The sequence below is a fragment of the Phoenix dactylifera genome, chromosome 13 (assembly GCF_009389715.1).
Source record: "Phoenix dactylifera cultivar Barhee BC4 chromosome 13, palm_55x_up_171113_PBpolish2nd_filt_p, whole genome shotgun sequence".
NCBI classification, from domain to species: domain Eukaryota; kingdom Viridiplantae; phylum Streptophyta; class Magnoliopsida; order Arecales; family Arecaceae; genus Phoenix; species Phoenix dactylifera.
In genome coordinates, this window is record NC_052404.1 from 8,942,385 (window position 1) to 8,957,949 (window position 15,565).

A 15,565-nucleotide genomic window follows, 5' to 3' on the forward strand; every position below is an offset into this window, starting at 1 on the left:
GGGCCTCTGAGTAACCTTTGTTTGTTTATACCTCACTGATCAGGGGGACAAGATGATATGTCAATTTACTCTCCTCACTCATCCAAGTTTTGTGAAGCTATATCTGAAGGACCGACACTCTCTTGGCACCTGAGAGCAGCCAAATACTTGCCGAACCTCACGAGCAAGCATATATTAGCATGGAACCAACCTCATGGTCCTGCATATATGATTGCTCATCCTTTGTCCCCATTTTGGCACTTCTTCTGGCGAGAATTATTCTGGAGGACCGGAGACAGTCTGAGCATAAACAGATAGAGGCTTTACGGCATGATGTTTTATTTCACGTACGGTATAAATCAATAGAAATCTTGTTTTTGAGTTGTTGCCTGATGCGCATGTCCTGAAGTGGTAACGATCTGCTGGCTGGCTCGAGTCCAGCGTTTGCCACGACACTAAAACCAACCGAACCACGTTTAGATTGGAAATACGGTCTCCATTCCCCAGTCCTCACTCCTCCACAGGGTGCATATCCAGTAATCAGCTCAGCAGGCACTTGGGTCACGGTGGACCTCGAACGGGAGTTCATGGATTTGTTTACCCATTCTCTTGAGAAATGATACTTGTCCCATTATCGAACATACAGTTCGCTCTGACCAAAAATGGTAGGCAAGAGCTTTTCGAGAAGGATGGGAGAAGTGGGAGATCGAGCCATTGCATTGCTCATCCGAAGTTTATAATGGATACTAGAATCCATCTCAAAGAAGATTTTTGATATCCCAAATATCCTTGGATCGTGAGATCTTTGAATTCTAGCAACTCCTTCAGCCTCATTTTCTTTCCACCTTGTGTTGTACCTGTTTCCTGCACAAGCGATATAACGTGGATATCTGGTGGCATTTCCAAAACAGGCCTTCAGGTGAAGTATCAGGCAACGTTTCACGAAGCTACCGGGAATAAAAGAACTAGGAAATCAGAAGAAGATAACAGAACACCATCCTCAACAATCAGCTATGAACCAGTACTTAGCCAGAAAATGTTGAATTTACATTGGGGTCAGTTAATGTTTATTAACCAGAACAATCCCAAGTTGTTCAAGCTTGCCAGAACCTCATGAATATTTTGACATGAATTTATTGTTTGTGATTTTAAAGGTTCTCTAGTATAAAGCATTAGATATGAGCAAATTTTGACATTAAAAAAAAAAAAAGCAACCACACTCTCACAGTTAAATGACAAAATCAAGAAGATGAGATATACTGCAGACAGACCCACTTTTTGCAGGGAGGAGGGGTTTGGTGGTCGCCTTCCAACCAGATCACAGACGGGTAACTTGGTATGAGTGGAAATGATTTATTGACAAAATGAAAAGCAGAAAAAGCTTTCTTATCCAGAAAGAAAGCCAGAGAAAAACTTGCTTGTCGAGAGCAACTTTATCCAGTGAAACTTTGCAAGGAATCGAAGGATCTGTCCTCATGAATTGACACTCCCAAACCTAGTTGGAGGAGGTTAAATATTTCATTTAATACACTGCTCTAATTGTGGGCCTTTTCATCGCATAGAAATTATTATGGTAATGGACTTGGGATGTTTACACTAATCTCCGTAGGTTGTGTTAGAAGGGGGCGGGGACTCACCATGTTGGGGTACAGTTTTCTCAGTAAGGTAAATCCCGAAATCCACCATTTATGCAGAAAGGTCCATAGAAGACTTGCAAATTAAGGAGTGTCACCAAAAAAAAAAACAGCAGATGCGAAGCAAGAAGGGAGTGGCATAAGGTAAATGTGTCTTGACATCATGACATATACCTTGTAATTTCAGCCCTCTTTTTATCAGGAAGTTTTCTGCATAACCTTTTTATATATAAAAAAAATTAAATAAATTGAAATAAATTAAAACATGGAACTTCGACTTGCATCCACAAAGGATAAGCAAAAACAATTAAGGTGCAATTAATTCAGTCTCCATCTGATTGTTTGTAAAAGAATTTGAAAGTCATCAAGTACAGTAAGGCGTGGACTCTTCAATATTTTCAATAAATAGAAATATACAAGGACAATGAAAATACAAACTGTAATAATTAACTTACAGAAAGGGAGCTTGTAGGAGAAAAGATGTACATTTTGCAGTCATGAGCATCGACCTCAGCTCCATAACTACCAGCTACATTCTCTTGTAGAGTTTCATGCTGAAAATTGAAGAATGCCAGATTTATATCATTTTCATAGTAAAGCCAATTGAAAGATATTGAAAGTATAAAAGCAAAGTATTTTACAAAATCTCATTTATACATTCTTGTGCTGGATATATGGATCTTCAGGATGAAAAACAGAACAAGGAAGCTTTATAATGAAAGTGAACCATCTTTATTAAGCACTTGCAATGCCAGCTAAATCATCCAGTTTCTTTTGTCTTGAGCAGCAGGCTATAAATAATTCATTCGCCAGATGATTGATATTATGCCACCAGGGCCTTTGGCTTGTTGCTTTGCAATTGCGTGTTTGGTTAATTCATTCTTGTAAAGTTTTTGTATCTGCACTAAGCAAACTATCAAGATTCTTCACTTTCATATTACACTCTTGTACAATGAAATTTTATTTGATCCTACATATCTAACTTCCATGCAATACTGTATAACAGCACCAAAGAGTGAAAAGAATTAAATACGGATGCATGACTGCCCAATTCAGACTATTAGAACCATGGAGGGGTATTTGGACCCTCCAGCATGCTATCCTTGAATGGCAGAACAATACAAATCACCGCACTCATATGAAAGCATGTTGTGCAAACGGGAAGCTCTACAACTTATTGCCATTTATCAGATCAAAAGTCCAATATGCTTTGGCTGTGGCTGAGGCTACAGCCATAATTCCTCTCACAAACGACAAGTTGTGATTGTTGTCATTCAAGTATGCTCAGCACATCCATAAAACCATACATTTGTAAGTTCATCGATCATACTCACCTTCCAGAGGTCTCTTATAGAAACACTAGTGGTTGAGTCAAGGCCTAGCATTTCCCATTTGGCTGTAATCGTGACAGCTTCAGAACAACGGTTCCATAAAGCAACAACAAGCCGGTTTTCAGAGAGAGGACCAGCCCAAACCTAAAATTTCCAAGCATATGAAACTGAGTGCATTTTAGGAGGAATTATATGCTTCAATCAAATGTATTCTGAGCCAATATCTAGTTTGAATGATATGTGATAAGTAGAAATACCCAATGAAATAGACAAAGTGATAATTGAAGTCATAAACCAATAGGCATGCGACAAAAGTGACTTCTAAGACAAGTTAAGATCCATAATTTCATGCCAGCAGATCACATGGTTGATTATCATGTATTGACTCAAAAACTTGGTTAAATCTAGCATGTAAGCATGTGTTTACATCACATGCATGCACACATTCAAGCAAGATTGTACTTAAGCATGCATGAATGCATGCATGTGCAGAATCTCATTTATGCCCCCACAGTGTAATTATGCATCATTATTCCAGTGCTTGAAACATGGAAGAGAGCAAGACAGCATCACCCAATAAAATTTACAAACAATTGGCTGAACGCATCAGCTAGAGAGGTTCTTTGGCTGCCTAATGGTGTGCATCCACTAGGAAATTTAGCAATGAAAAAGCAGAGGCCGAGGAGGCTATCAATGAGGGGAAGCAGGGGGGTCCATGTCCTCATAATGGCAAAATAATGCTATAACAGACATTAGGAAGTCTTTGGAAGGCAAAATACTACTGTAGTACACACTAGGAAGCCTTCAGAAGGCATAAAGGCATAATCATTTTTAAGAAGTTCAAGCTTTATCTTGAAAGAGGGTGAGAACCATAACAATAGGGCAGCAAAAGCAAGCATAAAATATGAAGATAGTGAAGTTCTTCTGAGAGAGAGCACATAGAAGCATTGTGTTCTAAGGAGTTTCATGCATCAGGTGATAGGAATCGGAGAATTTCTGGCATTTAAAGTTAAATACAGGTAGCTATAGGCAACATTGAGAAGGGGAGCATATGACTTATTTATGGTTTTAGGAAAATAGTGGAACGGATTGGTAGCTTCGATAACCAATTGATTTTATAAGTTTCTTAAGTTTTCGAGGAATTCTCAGTAAAGCACAGCGATGCAAATCTGTGAGAATGATAAGAACTAAACAGAATTACAGAAATTACACAAATTACTGCAAAATCAAAATTAATGAACAGAAGAAAGCAACAAGGTACTCAAAATACCAAATTTGCTCTGTGCCAGGAATACCAATTTCAAGATCTGAATTTCACTTTGAAATGATTTCTTTCCTACATAATGCACAACTTCAGTGCCAACAGGAAGAAATATGCACAGATTTCACTGATTTCAAAAGAACCTAAGATCGAATACCAAGAAAACATTTATGAAGGCCAAACAGAAAGAAAGGCACACAGAATAGGTATATTAATATTACAAAAACATGGAAGCGGGATAACTGTCAGTGTACATTTTACTTATGGGGAGATTACAATTTTTTTAACTTAAAAAGCCTTCCTTGGGAAACACCTTTAACCTCTAGCCTATCTATATCCGTCAATAATTAATTGGTATTAGTATCCAAGTGATCACACTATTAATATCCAAAAGGCCCCTTGCTGCGTGTTTTTCACAGATTGTAGTAGTTTTAGGTGATAAGAATTGTAAAAGATTTAAATTTTAAACAGAACTTTGAAAAGAAATCCTAAGTAGTAGACAGTAACTTAATTTCCGGTGCCTATTGGGCCGTCAAATGAACAAGCAGTATAAGAATAGCTCATTTTCGACTAGAAATTCAGCTCATAGTTAGTTCATTCAACTAGCAAACAAGCTGAACATGAACTTAGAGGTGGGCATTGGGCCGGGCCGTCCATGGCCCGGCACGGCCCGGCACGAAGCGGGCCGTGCCATTGCTACAGTAACAGATAGCACGGCTCATAAAAGGGGGCCGGGCTGGGTTAAGGATTTCTGGCCCGCAGGCCAAGCCCCGCACGGCCCATAAGGGCCTGAGCTGGCACGATTCATGGGCCAAGCACGGCACGGCCCGTGGGCCAGCCCGGAAATACCCCAAAATATCCCTCAAATTAGCCGTTTTATGGCTGTTGGGAGGGGCAAAATGGGTAAAAAGCCACAAATAGCCGTTATGGGCCAAAAAATAGCCGTTATAGACCACCCATAACGGCTTTTTTTTTTGGACAGGCACGGCCCGTCTCGTGCCTGGCACGGCCCGTGCTGGGCCCGGCATGGCCCGCCACCCCACGGGCCTAGGGCCGTGTCGGACTTAGCCTTTAGGTTAAGCGGGCCGTGCCAGGCACGGCCCGATGCCCATCTCTACATGAACTGAATCTTTGGGCTTGAACAATAAACAAGTTGATACAAACTAGCTGTTAAAACTCGAAATATATGTTGGACTAGTGAATTTTATCATGTTGACCTCGCCCTACTTTCTCGGATACCATCATTAGATTTGTTCCTCTCAAATCTAGGATTTTTGGGAACAAAATTTAAGAGGGTAAAACTTGAAGCTTGAAATGTCTCAGCAGTTAGATCAAAGATCCAAGACCAATATTTTAAAAGGAAAAGTGATGGGAGGAAGCCACAGCTGGCCCTAACCCTCTCAATCTCATCTAGTCCAAGTTAGATATCTCTCTGCACACATTACCTCCCATGTGGCCATCTCTGTTCAGGTCATCAACCTCATCACCTCCCATGTGGTGAGCTGATCTCATCATCTCCAGCCCTTCATCACCACCTCCTCTCCATCTTCACTGCCTCTATTCCCATACAATTTCGAAGCCTTTCCATAGGAAAAGTGCTACCCTCGGGTGGAGACCCAAGTGCCAGACCCAAGCACAGTTTGGCCCCGGCTCATGCGCTCGCCGAAGCAAACGGGAAAGGTCTCTCACCCTGACGCCAGCCCTACTCGAGGAGCTCCAAACCCGGTTATTAGGACCTGCTCAAACTTGACTTGCTAGATATTGAGCCATCTCCATCCCTTCATCACCACCTCCTCTCCATCTTCTTCCCTTTTCTAAATTTGGAGCCGAGCTCAAGATGGCTCAATATTTAGCAAGTCAAGTTTGAGCAGGTCCTGATATCCAGGTTTGGAGCTACTCGAGTAGGGCTGGTGTCAGGGTGAGAGACCTTTTCCGCTTGCTTTGGTGGGCGCATGAGCCGAAGCCAGACTGTGCTTGGATCTGGCGCTTGGATCTCCACCTAAGGGTAGCACTGTTCCTATGGAAAGTAGTCTGGGATTGTCTTCCAACGAGAGCTGTTCTCGGTTGAGGATTCCCTCGGAGTGCAGGGAGTGCGGTGTGGATGAGACAATGGACCATGTGTTGTTTCAGTGCGTATGGGCGTTGGTGTCTTGGTAGTTGGCAGGGATCCCTAGGAGGCCTGAAGTGGGCGGGATCACTTCCTTTAGGCTATACGACGATGGTTGGAGTCTCCTTTGCGCCGCCAAGTGGCAGTTAGAGCCGCGTGCACGGCCCACCAGATCTGGCTGGCAAGGAGCGCCTGAACTTTTGGCGAGCGTGGGATGTCGCCGAGGTTCGTCGTGGAGAGCGCTCGCTCGCTAGTGGAGGAGCTCAGTCACATCATACCCAATGAAGGAACCTTGACAGTTCGGGATATCTGGAGTTTCTATTTTGCTTCGGCAACTCTCCGTACGTTGTTTTTCACCTGGAAGCCCCCACCCCTGAGTTTTCTCAAGATCAACTTTGATGGGTCTGTATTGGATGAAGGCATGAGGGGTTGGTGCGGGTTTTGTTTTTCAGGATCCAAACGCCTGGATTGTGGCCGCTGGGGGCTGTCAGTTATTTGACACCTCGGTTTCCGGTGCAGAGCTGAGAGCTGCGTGGGCGGGCCTTCGTTATGCCCAGTGCAGCGTACAAGTCAGTTCTATCATTCTAGAGGGGGACTCGACCACGGTTATCAGTTGGATTCAGGAGGGCCCTAGGGTGACGGCAGTGACCACCCACTGCTCCCTGACATCTAGGCTATGGCGAGGGAGGGGGGCCTTCTAGGCCAAGCATGTCTTCCGAGAAGCCAATGGGGCTGCAGATTGGGTGGCTGCTTATGTAGCCAGTCACTCCGTAGGTACCCTGTGGGCTGAAGACGGTGAGGTACCCCGAGTACTTTGGGGCATTTTGTTTTCTGACTTTATTGGGTGCATTTATACTCGTCAAGTATGAATCCACCCGCTCTAGCAAAAAAGAAAAAAAAAAAGTTGAGCAAGACTTTTTTTCTAGCTTGACTCGAGCTCGAGCAAGGCATAATTAATTCTGAGCCGAGCTTGAGCATAGCCAAGCTTGCAAATGTTCAGCCCATTTACACCCATAGGTGCCCAGTTTTGCTAGAAACGTGACAATTAGGGTCCATTGACCAAGAATTTATCTAGAACTTGGTTTAATGTCAGCTTAACTTTTAATCCTTGGGCTGTGTCTCAAGACAAGAACGTGTATAAAATAGGAATACATACATGTAAAACAAGGCACAACTATCTACAAAATCAAACCAAGAGCTAGAATAAGACATGGATGAGAGCTAAATGTTAAATGACAACCAGATGGGGGGCTGCGAACCCAATCACAAAAGTTCAAAATATAGTCAAATCACTAATATCATAATGCAAATTACTTTGTGCCATTGTCCATGAGATCATGAACCCCAGTGAACCAACAATCCGTGAATCCTAGTACAACCACACTCTTCTTTTAGTAAATACACCCCTCCACTTCACTGAATAAATAGCTTCACAGTGAAACCACGAGACTGTCAATCAATACTCATATGCATTAAGAATCATTGACAAAATGAATTTCCGGTATATGGTGTGTCATCATGTGCATGATCATCATTAAATTACCCTAAAGACACCTACTATTATGGGCAATTATATACATATGACTACAAATTTAAAAACATATTACTCAACAATTGTCTCAAAGAATTTGGTTTTCTCAGGGGTAAGCATAATTTTGGGTGCACACTAGTAGTACATGAATTAAAATTTCTTCAGCATCCAGTAGACAAAAAGAGAAATGAAAATACAATTAGTATAAGGAAAAGCAAAACTACATAAACTGCATGACAATTAATGGAAATGCATGATCAGAAACCTGGCTGCAATCGTTGTTTCCCCCAACAGAAACCTTCCTTCCTTGAACACCGAGAGGGTCTGCAGGGAAAGCAAAATTCATCTCAGTTAAATGTCAAGACACTATGTTTCCATAGAACTAATAAAACAAACTCATTGGCAAATTTAACAATGGGCTCAAGGAAAATAGGATCATGAATATTAAAAAACACTTTGCTGCATACAAAATATATGAAAGTCCTTATTTACTGTTATTGTCACTTTAATATACATAAAACAATTATGCATATTGCAGAATTCTTGTCAACAGAATCATTATTCCACTTGAGTCATGAAACTGGCATGCAAGTCCCAGCAGCATGCACTACTTGGAATCATATTTGCACAGAACCTACAGATTGATATCCAAAAAGGTGATCTTCGACTTGTCTGTCCAGTCTTCAAACCTACAGAGCATCTACTACAATGCTGATGCTGAAGCTTTTAATTTTAACAGGTGTAACTACAAACATGCCCAGCCAGGCCAAGTTCTTCACAAATGGGACGCACATCATTGAAATCAAATATCAGGTTCCCCCAGTGCATATCTACCTAAAGGGGCAGCAAAACAGTTTTCTGCCTAATATGGATTTTCCAATGTCTTGGTCTAAGCAAAAAGCATATGGTAGCTTAACACTTCTAGATGAGGCAGGGCCAGGCTACTAGATTAATATCAATTATGTAGGTTCTTGACTACTATTGACATCCAAGATTTTAATTACACAAATTAATTTTCAGCGGGCTATTTAAGCCCCACTGCATTTATATAGCTACTGTATTAATGTAAGGGTATAGCATGGAGAGACCCAATCCGGACAATCAGATTGTCAGTCAAAAAGAAACTTCAGCGCTTGACTGGTCTTAAGTCCCATTCAAGAGGCCCATGATAACACCCTATAGGAATGCAGCCCCAAGCTTCATGGACGTTTTCAAAACTTAGGCCCACATTTGCATCTATTATTCACATACAGGGAACCATGAGTATAGTCACTCTGATGTACAGCTAAAACAAAAACTGAGGACATCAAATGGGAAAGGGTAACATGATCAAATAGAAAGATCACTATGAACCAGGAGCAAGATTAAAAATTTCTTACCTTGGTTTACAGCAATGACTTCCTCATTGCTTAAGATCTCAAATGTTTTAGCAGTCATTTTTCTCACATCACAACCCATCAAAAGAGGAGCCTGCAAACATATGTAAAATGTCGAGATTTCAAAATAGATGCATGATGAATATTATATAGTTGTCTATGTTTATATGATAACTACAGTCCCCACAAGGGTATAGTATGAAAATTTTGTATCATTGCCAATATCATCGCATTCATCCAATAAACCATTTTCTTAAATATCAATGCAGGATACATGCTTTTGCACGCAAACTTCCATCCATGTAAACTACCGAACAAATGTTGAATATTTCAAATATGAACCATCACTGACTTGGAGCATGAATTTCCAGTCCGTTATAGCAAGAATTATCCATCTTTCATGGGAAAGGATAAAAAGAGAGTACTGCTACATATGCACTATCTGAAGAATATTCATTCTCTCTTCAGCCTGTGTAGCTGATGTGATTGCAGCATAGAATACTTTATTACAGTCAGCTCTATATGTATTGAACACAAACAAAACCAAATCTGTATCTGCTTCTGTTCAATAGAATGCACTGTCCCTAATACTAATAGATAGACACTGTGAAAGACAACCTTTTGAATTAAAAGATGAGTCTCCTAATTGTTCAAGAACTAGACTTCTAACAAACTAGGGGTTGTTTCCTTTTTAATCTGAAATATGACTTCATAGCACCTTCACAAATAAACTTTGATCATACTATGAACTTAAATTAAGTCTCTCTTCACAGCCTCTTCCAAATCATGATGAACTGCTCTTCCACTTGATCTACCTATGTCAAGATAGAAGTTATTATAGTATTCTAAGTGACTTTAAAATTACAAAACAATATGCTTCTGCAAAATAGATGGTGAGCCTAAAACAGAGAAGATAAACCCAAATTTCCAAACAAGGACATTCTTGTCAATTAACTTCCCTTAGAGGGAAGCAAGTCAATTAGTATTTCAAAAGTAATAAAAACTTGAAAAGGATTCTGAAAGGTAAGGCATCCAGGAGATGCTCAATGTGAATAGTCTAATCCAGGTGAAACTTCGGGGTCTAAGTCTGCAATATCTCATACCTACAAATTGTTTATTCTCATTTTATCTTTATTATCCAATCCAAAAGATTGTTTCAATCTATCTAACTATAAAAATGAAATTCACAAGAATTCAGATAAAGGATAAATTTTTCTGACTTCCTTATGGTGAGGTCGCCATTTTGGCCCAACAGACAGGCCCGCCTAAAGGCAACAAGCCTATCTTGACATTATTGATGCCACTATTCAGCAATCATATTCCCTGATCAGTAAAGAAGATAGGAAGAAATTGAAGTACTTCACTGCATAGCATATGTTTTAGTCAGATGGCCTGCAGCAGTACAAAATTTAGACCAATCACAATACTGCCAACGAAGAAGTCACTTTTAAACATTTAATATTATGTTAGTGAAGGTTCAAGAATGCAGCGAGTAATATCTATGCTCAGCAGAAAGCACAAATATGTACTGGTGTCTAACAGGTTAATCAACTGATGCTAAAAAGAGAGAATAAATATTCAGGATTAAGTTAAAAAGGGACCTTCATCAAAGCCCATATGCTAAAATGGCCACGATACTCCATGTAAGTCATACCCCCATTGCCAACCTCTAACATATCCGGGTCTACCAAGAGAATCAGTTATGTATTCACATGTCAGTTAATAGTGGAAAAACTTAAGACTATAATTAAATTAAACAAATCAGTTAGTTAGGGATCTCTGCCACAAGAAAAAGAGCTTTTGATTCGATCACATTACCATTCCATCCACCAGGCCCAGCATATGATGCCCACTTATCATTGAGATCAGCAATAGTGGTCATGCTTAAATTAACAGAGGTAAATCAGTAGCACAAATAAAAATTGCTAAGTTCTTTTTTCTTAATGGATAAATATGGAGGTAAACTTACCTTTCCCATGAATCAGTAATATCGTCTGTTGTCCGCCAACTATTTCCAACTTTACCAGCCCATAAGGCTGGATCATCTACACCCCTGTAAAAGAATTCAAAAAGGAAGCTTTCAAGACCTGTTAGCATATCTAGACATATGCAACTAAGAACAGATGTAAGCAACTAAGAGAAAAAGATTACCATTCACATAAAGAATAGAAAATGGTGCGCCCAGTTGAATTGAGTGCATCACGCATTGGAGGATAACTAAAAATGAAGGTAACAACCAAAGTTCATACAAAAAGCTATAAAATATATAGCATGACTGTAAATGCAGATGAGTTCACACCGTTCCTCCGGTTTTATACCCAAGTTGAAACAATTGTCATACTTTAAATAGTCAACACCCTGAATGAAATCAGGCAAAAGCATATATTAAAAAAATTGGCAAAAACTATAAATATATTCAACGATCAGCATAAAGCAAATAGAGTATTCAACTAATGTGCAGGTGCTCCTCATTACCAAATGTGAACTAAGTTAAAGGGTAAGGCCGGTATTTGCAAATTAAGAATTTCTAATTCGTAATCCTCACCCATAATGCAAAAAGCTGTGCATCATCATTTTCATGGTAGAGAGATCCAGGTCGAACTTGACATGTAAAAGCCCTGAAATTTCATTTCATTTAGAGATTAGAGAGAGGAGGGGGGGGGGGGGCAAGGTAGTAGCAGAATGATGTTCGAGAAGCATCAATTCAAGGTTATTTATGTTATTAACTATATAAAATCATTTAAAAAAAAGGCAATAACTTGTTCACTTGAGGTCAAGATTACACGAGATATCCTACCCTGCATCAGAGTAGATACCAAGCTTAAGGCCTTTTTCATGTACATAGTCTGCAAGTGCTTTAATGCCTGAAGGAAAGGTCTTCGGATCAGGTTCCAATTCACCCTATACACCAGAGAGAGCTATTATCATATATTCTTATGAGTCCATGTGAACTGCAGAGGACATATACAATATAATTGAAAAAAAAAAGAGTGACTTTACAAGCATGCTTTCAATTAGAAACCTCAATACATATAGATTCTGATTCCTTCTTTCCAAAATAAAATAATGTTTTGATTGTGGGGTCTAGACTTTTCTAGTTAGCATACAGGTGTTTGTTAATTTGATATTGATGTAAGAGTTAATAATAAATCTGTCTGTGAAGCTTCACCAATTTACCAGTTAGAAAGCAGAATCACATCTATCTTTTATCATATATTCTACTATGACAATAACTAGATGTGAGATCAAATTCATGATTATGATTTGCAAATTCACATCCTCCAACTAATGGGCATGCCACAAGAATTCAAATGCTCCATTTTTATAGTTTGACATGGTCAGAACACAGAAAGTACTTATATTATTTGTCATATATGTGTTAAGTGTTTCTTGTATGTTTTTGTATTAATCTCCATTATCCCTATCAAAGAGACATGATTTTGAGCACACTTCATCATTTCAACAGTAATGAATGATTTACGACTAATAGTGTTCAGCAGGAAAAGGAGGTAATCATGACCAAAAGGCATCAAGAGAGACGACATTGCAAACATCAAGCATATGAAAAATTCCAGTTTCTTCATTACCCGCATGATCAAAACTAGCACTTATTTTCATCTTTTCCCCCAAAAAGCGAGCTCCACATAAACAGGACAAGGCATGATGGTTATCAAAGACAGCAAAACCAGTAATCGAGACGGACTGAAAGCCTACAAACCTTTGTATTTCGTGTCAAAGAAGACCAACAATCATCTGCATGATAGATGAGGATGAGACAAATAAGCAACAAATGAATGTGCAATTGTGCATAGACCATAGTCGACGATAGACATAGCCCAATTCAGGCTTTACCTATATTAACATACTTGTATCCCAAATCAGCCAGCCCAGTCGAGATGAGTGCATCAGCTGACATCAACAAGGACAAATGTTACAATTTAAAGCTAAGCCCATCTTTTATATCAAATTTACATGAATTCACTAACAGAGAAATAGTCTCAACAAGAAGATATACACTTTGGTTTCTGTGAATATCTACATACCACCAGACATTTTTTTTTGGGAAAAAAGTTGAATACTACATATCCCACAGTGATATAACATTCATAAATTTCCCCACAAGTTGAAAAGAGGAAGAAAGAAAGCTATATGCAGGTTAACAGCTGCCTATCCAAAAGAACTTAGAAGAAGCTTAGGCTATAGCCTACTTAGCATACTCAGCATTGTGCTTGATCGTTGGAAAGGTGCCTGCAGCATATATATTTACAAACGTTTAATACATATACATAAATACATATATATATATATATATATATATATATATATATATATATATATATATAACCATTTTCGAGATGGACATACGATGGTAAAAAAAGTATTTTCTACTTCTATATTTAATTCTTCAATGCATGCACAAAAAACTATGTACTATGGACATGATGTAACCAACCCTCTCTGTTTTTTTTTTTAATTTCTTTTTGTGTCCTTAAACAAAGATGTACCCAAGCCAAAGCATACATGGGACTAAATCAACTCATGCTACGCTATTCCATAGCCTGATTTGACTAAAGACTAAAACAGCAACACAGCACTATCAGGGGCCCCAACTTCAGGCACAAAAATACACCTTAAATTTCCAGCCAAATCAAACGCAAATCCTTTTTCCAATGCTACCACGACAATACTAAAAGTTCACCAAAAAAAAATGAAATGGCGAAAAGAACAAACATAACTTTGCAATGGTTTCTTTGAACTCAGGAACAAAGACTACAAACAAGACACGTTAGAATTCAAACCTACACGCTAAGAATTCTGTACACTTTATTTTAGATTACACGCTACAAACAGAATATACAAATTCCTATAGTTAAGTCCATGTTTCAGTTATACATGTGCATAAAAGGAAGTAAATTTGCAACTAATTGGTACCAGAAAGAGCCAAGAACTTAGGAAAACGAATAATGGTGATTATAGAAATGAGATTATACAGATAGTACCAAACCTGTTTCCTTAATCACTTTTTCATTAATATTACAGCCAAAGAAATTCCAGCTATTCCATCTGCGACCACAATTATTTTCATCAATAAATTAATATTAATCAACCGATGCTTGAATCTCAACTACAATTACCCATAAAGAGAACACAAAACAAAAAGAAAGAATACCCATCAAAAAGAAATTTCGCTAGCACAAAAGGACAAATACTAAAAGGAACAAAAGAAGGACCAAATCAAGAACTCCACAAAAACCCATCAAGATTAGAAACAGAAGGGGTAAAGATTTTAAAAAACTCAAAATCTATCCCACGATCGCCCATTTCTGACGCTTATATGATCCCAATGATCATTAGAAAACCGCTAATTTGCTCCATTACGCTCTTTTGGAGAAAAACAGAACCAAAATCCAAGAAACCAAGAATCGGCATCAACGGTGGAAACAGAAGAGAACAGACCCCATCTGAGGAGTGAGGGCCAATCCATTGTTGAGCTGAAGCTTCCCGTAGTTGGAAGTGTCGAAGGGGGTGCGAAGCCACGAGGCCGGCCTCTCGAGGTCTAGGAACAGAGGCGATATCCTCGCCGCCATGGCGGCATAGAGGGCGTAGAGGGAGAGGAGAAGAATGAGGGGAATGGAGGCCATCGATATCCTTCCCTTTCTCCCCTGTTCTTTCTTGGTACCTTTTGAGAGTGAGGGGGAGAGAGGAGGGGGACTGCGTGAGAGGGGTGGAATAGGAAGAAGGGCGGTGCGCTGACCGCGGCCCTCTCTTCCGGTGAGGAAGCAGTCGTCGTTTATTGGATTGTTTATTGCCGTCACAGGCTGGTGGATTTAAGACTCGTCACCGATGGCAGAGTTTAAGACTTACAGAGTCTTGGTTCGCGATACCACGTGGCTAAAGGGACCATCGCTTCTCGAGATTAGGTTAGTTCTGATCCGGCGTAGATCCACGTGGATCTGACGGGGAGAGTTGGAGGTAGCTTTCAAAAGAAGTGCAGGGATGTTGAATCATGCTAAGGACTTAAGAATTTGGAACGAGTTATGCTTTGGATATTCGATAGCATGGATGGTTGTAATTTTTTTTGGCTGGCCATATCTCAATTTGTGTCGTAGATAGACGAGTTTAGATTGAGGACGTCATCTTTGCTTTTGCATTTACTTGCTACATCGCTATGAAATGCTTTTGATTTGTTACCATACACATTGTAAAAGCAACCATGCAATTGATTATTTGAGCACTTTTTTTTTCTTATTAGTACAATGGTAACTCACACTAAACGCGCATGAGCACATCCAGAAAGATCAAAAAAAAAAATGTTGATGGAAGAAGAAAGAAACAGACTCGAGAC

General features: G+C 39.6%; 1 protein-coding gene across 3 annotated transcripts; it reads right to left on the reverse strand.

Annotated features, from left to right (window-relative positions):
- Positions 1–1,905: 1,905 nt before the first annotated feature.
- On the reverse strand, positions 1,906–15,028 carry LOC103720407 (alpha-galactosidase 3). 3 transcript variants are annotated; one of them, XM_039132985.1, is made up of 15 exons: positions 14,677–15,027; positions 14,225–14,283; positions 13,072–13,128; positions 12,938–12,972; positions 12,017–12,120; positions 11,765–11,837; positions 11,519–11,577; positions 11,371–11,436; positions 11,189–11,272; positions 11,038–11,102; positions 10,821–10,903; positions 9,223–9,313; positions 8,109–8,167; positions 2,948–3,111; positions 1,906–2,167 (listed from the first exon to the last, which is right to left on the reverse strand). In XM_039132985.1, exons 1-14 carry the CDS (start codon positions 14,859–14,861, stop codon positions 2,992–2,994), a joined length of 1,140 nt encoding a protein of 379 aa, XP_038988913.1. In that variant the 5' UTR covers positions 14,862–15,027; the 3' UTR covers positions 1,906–2,167; positions 2,948–2,991. The 3 variants fall into 3 exon arrangements, with proteins under 3 accessions (XP_038988913.1, XP_008808316.1, XP_038988914.1); XM_008810094.4 differs by having other exon boundaries at positions 2,948–3,088; positions 14,677–15,025; XM_039132986.1 differs by lacking the exon at positions 2,948–3,111 and having other exon boundaries at positions 14,677–15,028.
- Between the last annotated feature and the right edge of the window lie 537 nt (positions 15,029–15,565).

Bases quoted from the DNA above. Each gene is read 5' to 3' on its own strand.
- LOC103720407 (XM_008810094.4), bottom strand. From the start codon at position 14,861: ATGGCCTCCATTCCCCTCATTCTTCTCCTCTCCCTCTACGCCCTCTAT. The intron at 11,838-12,016 runs GTAGGATATCTC...ATGAAATTTCAG, and splicing joins GGTATCTACTCTGATGCAGG to GGCTTTTACATGTCAAGTTC. The intron at 11,103-11,188 runs GTAAGTTTACCT...TGTTAATTTAAG, and splicing joins ATTACTGATTCATGGGAAAG to CATGACCACTATTGCTGATC.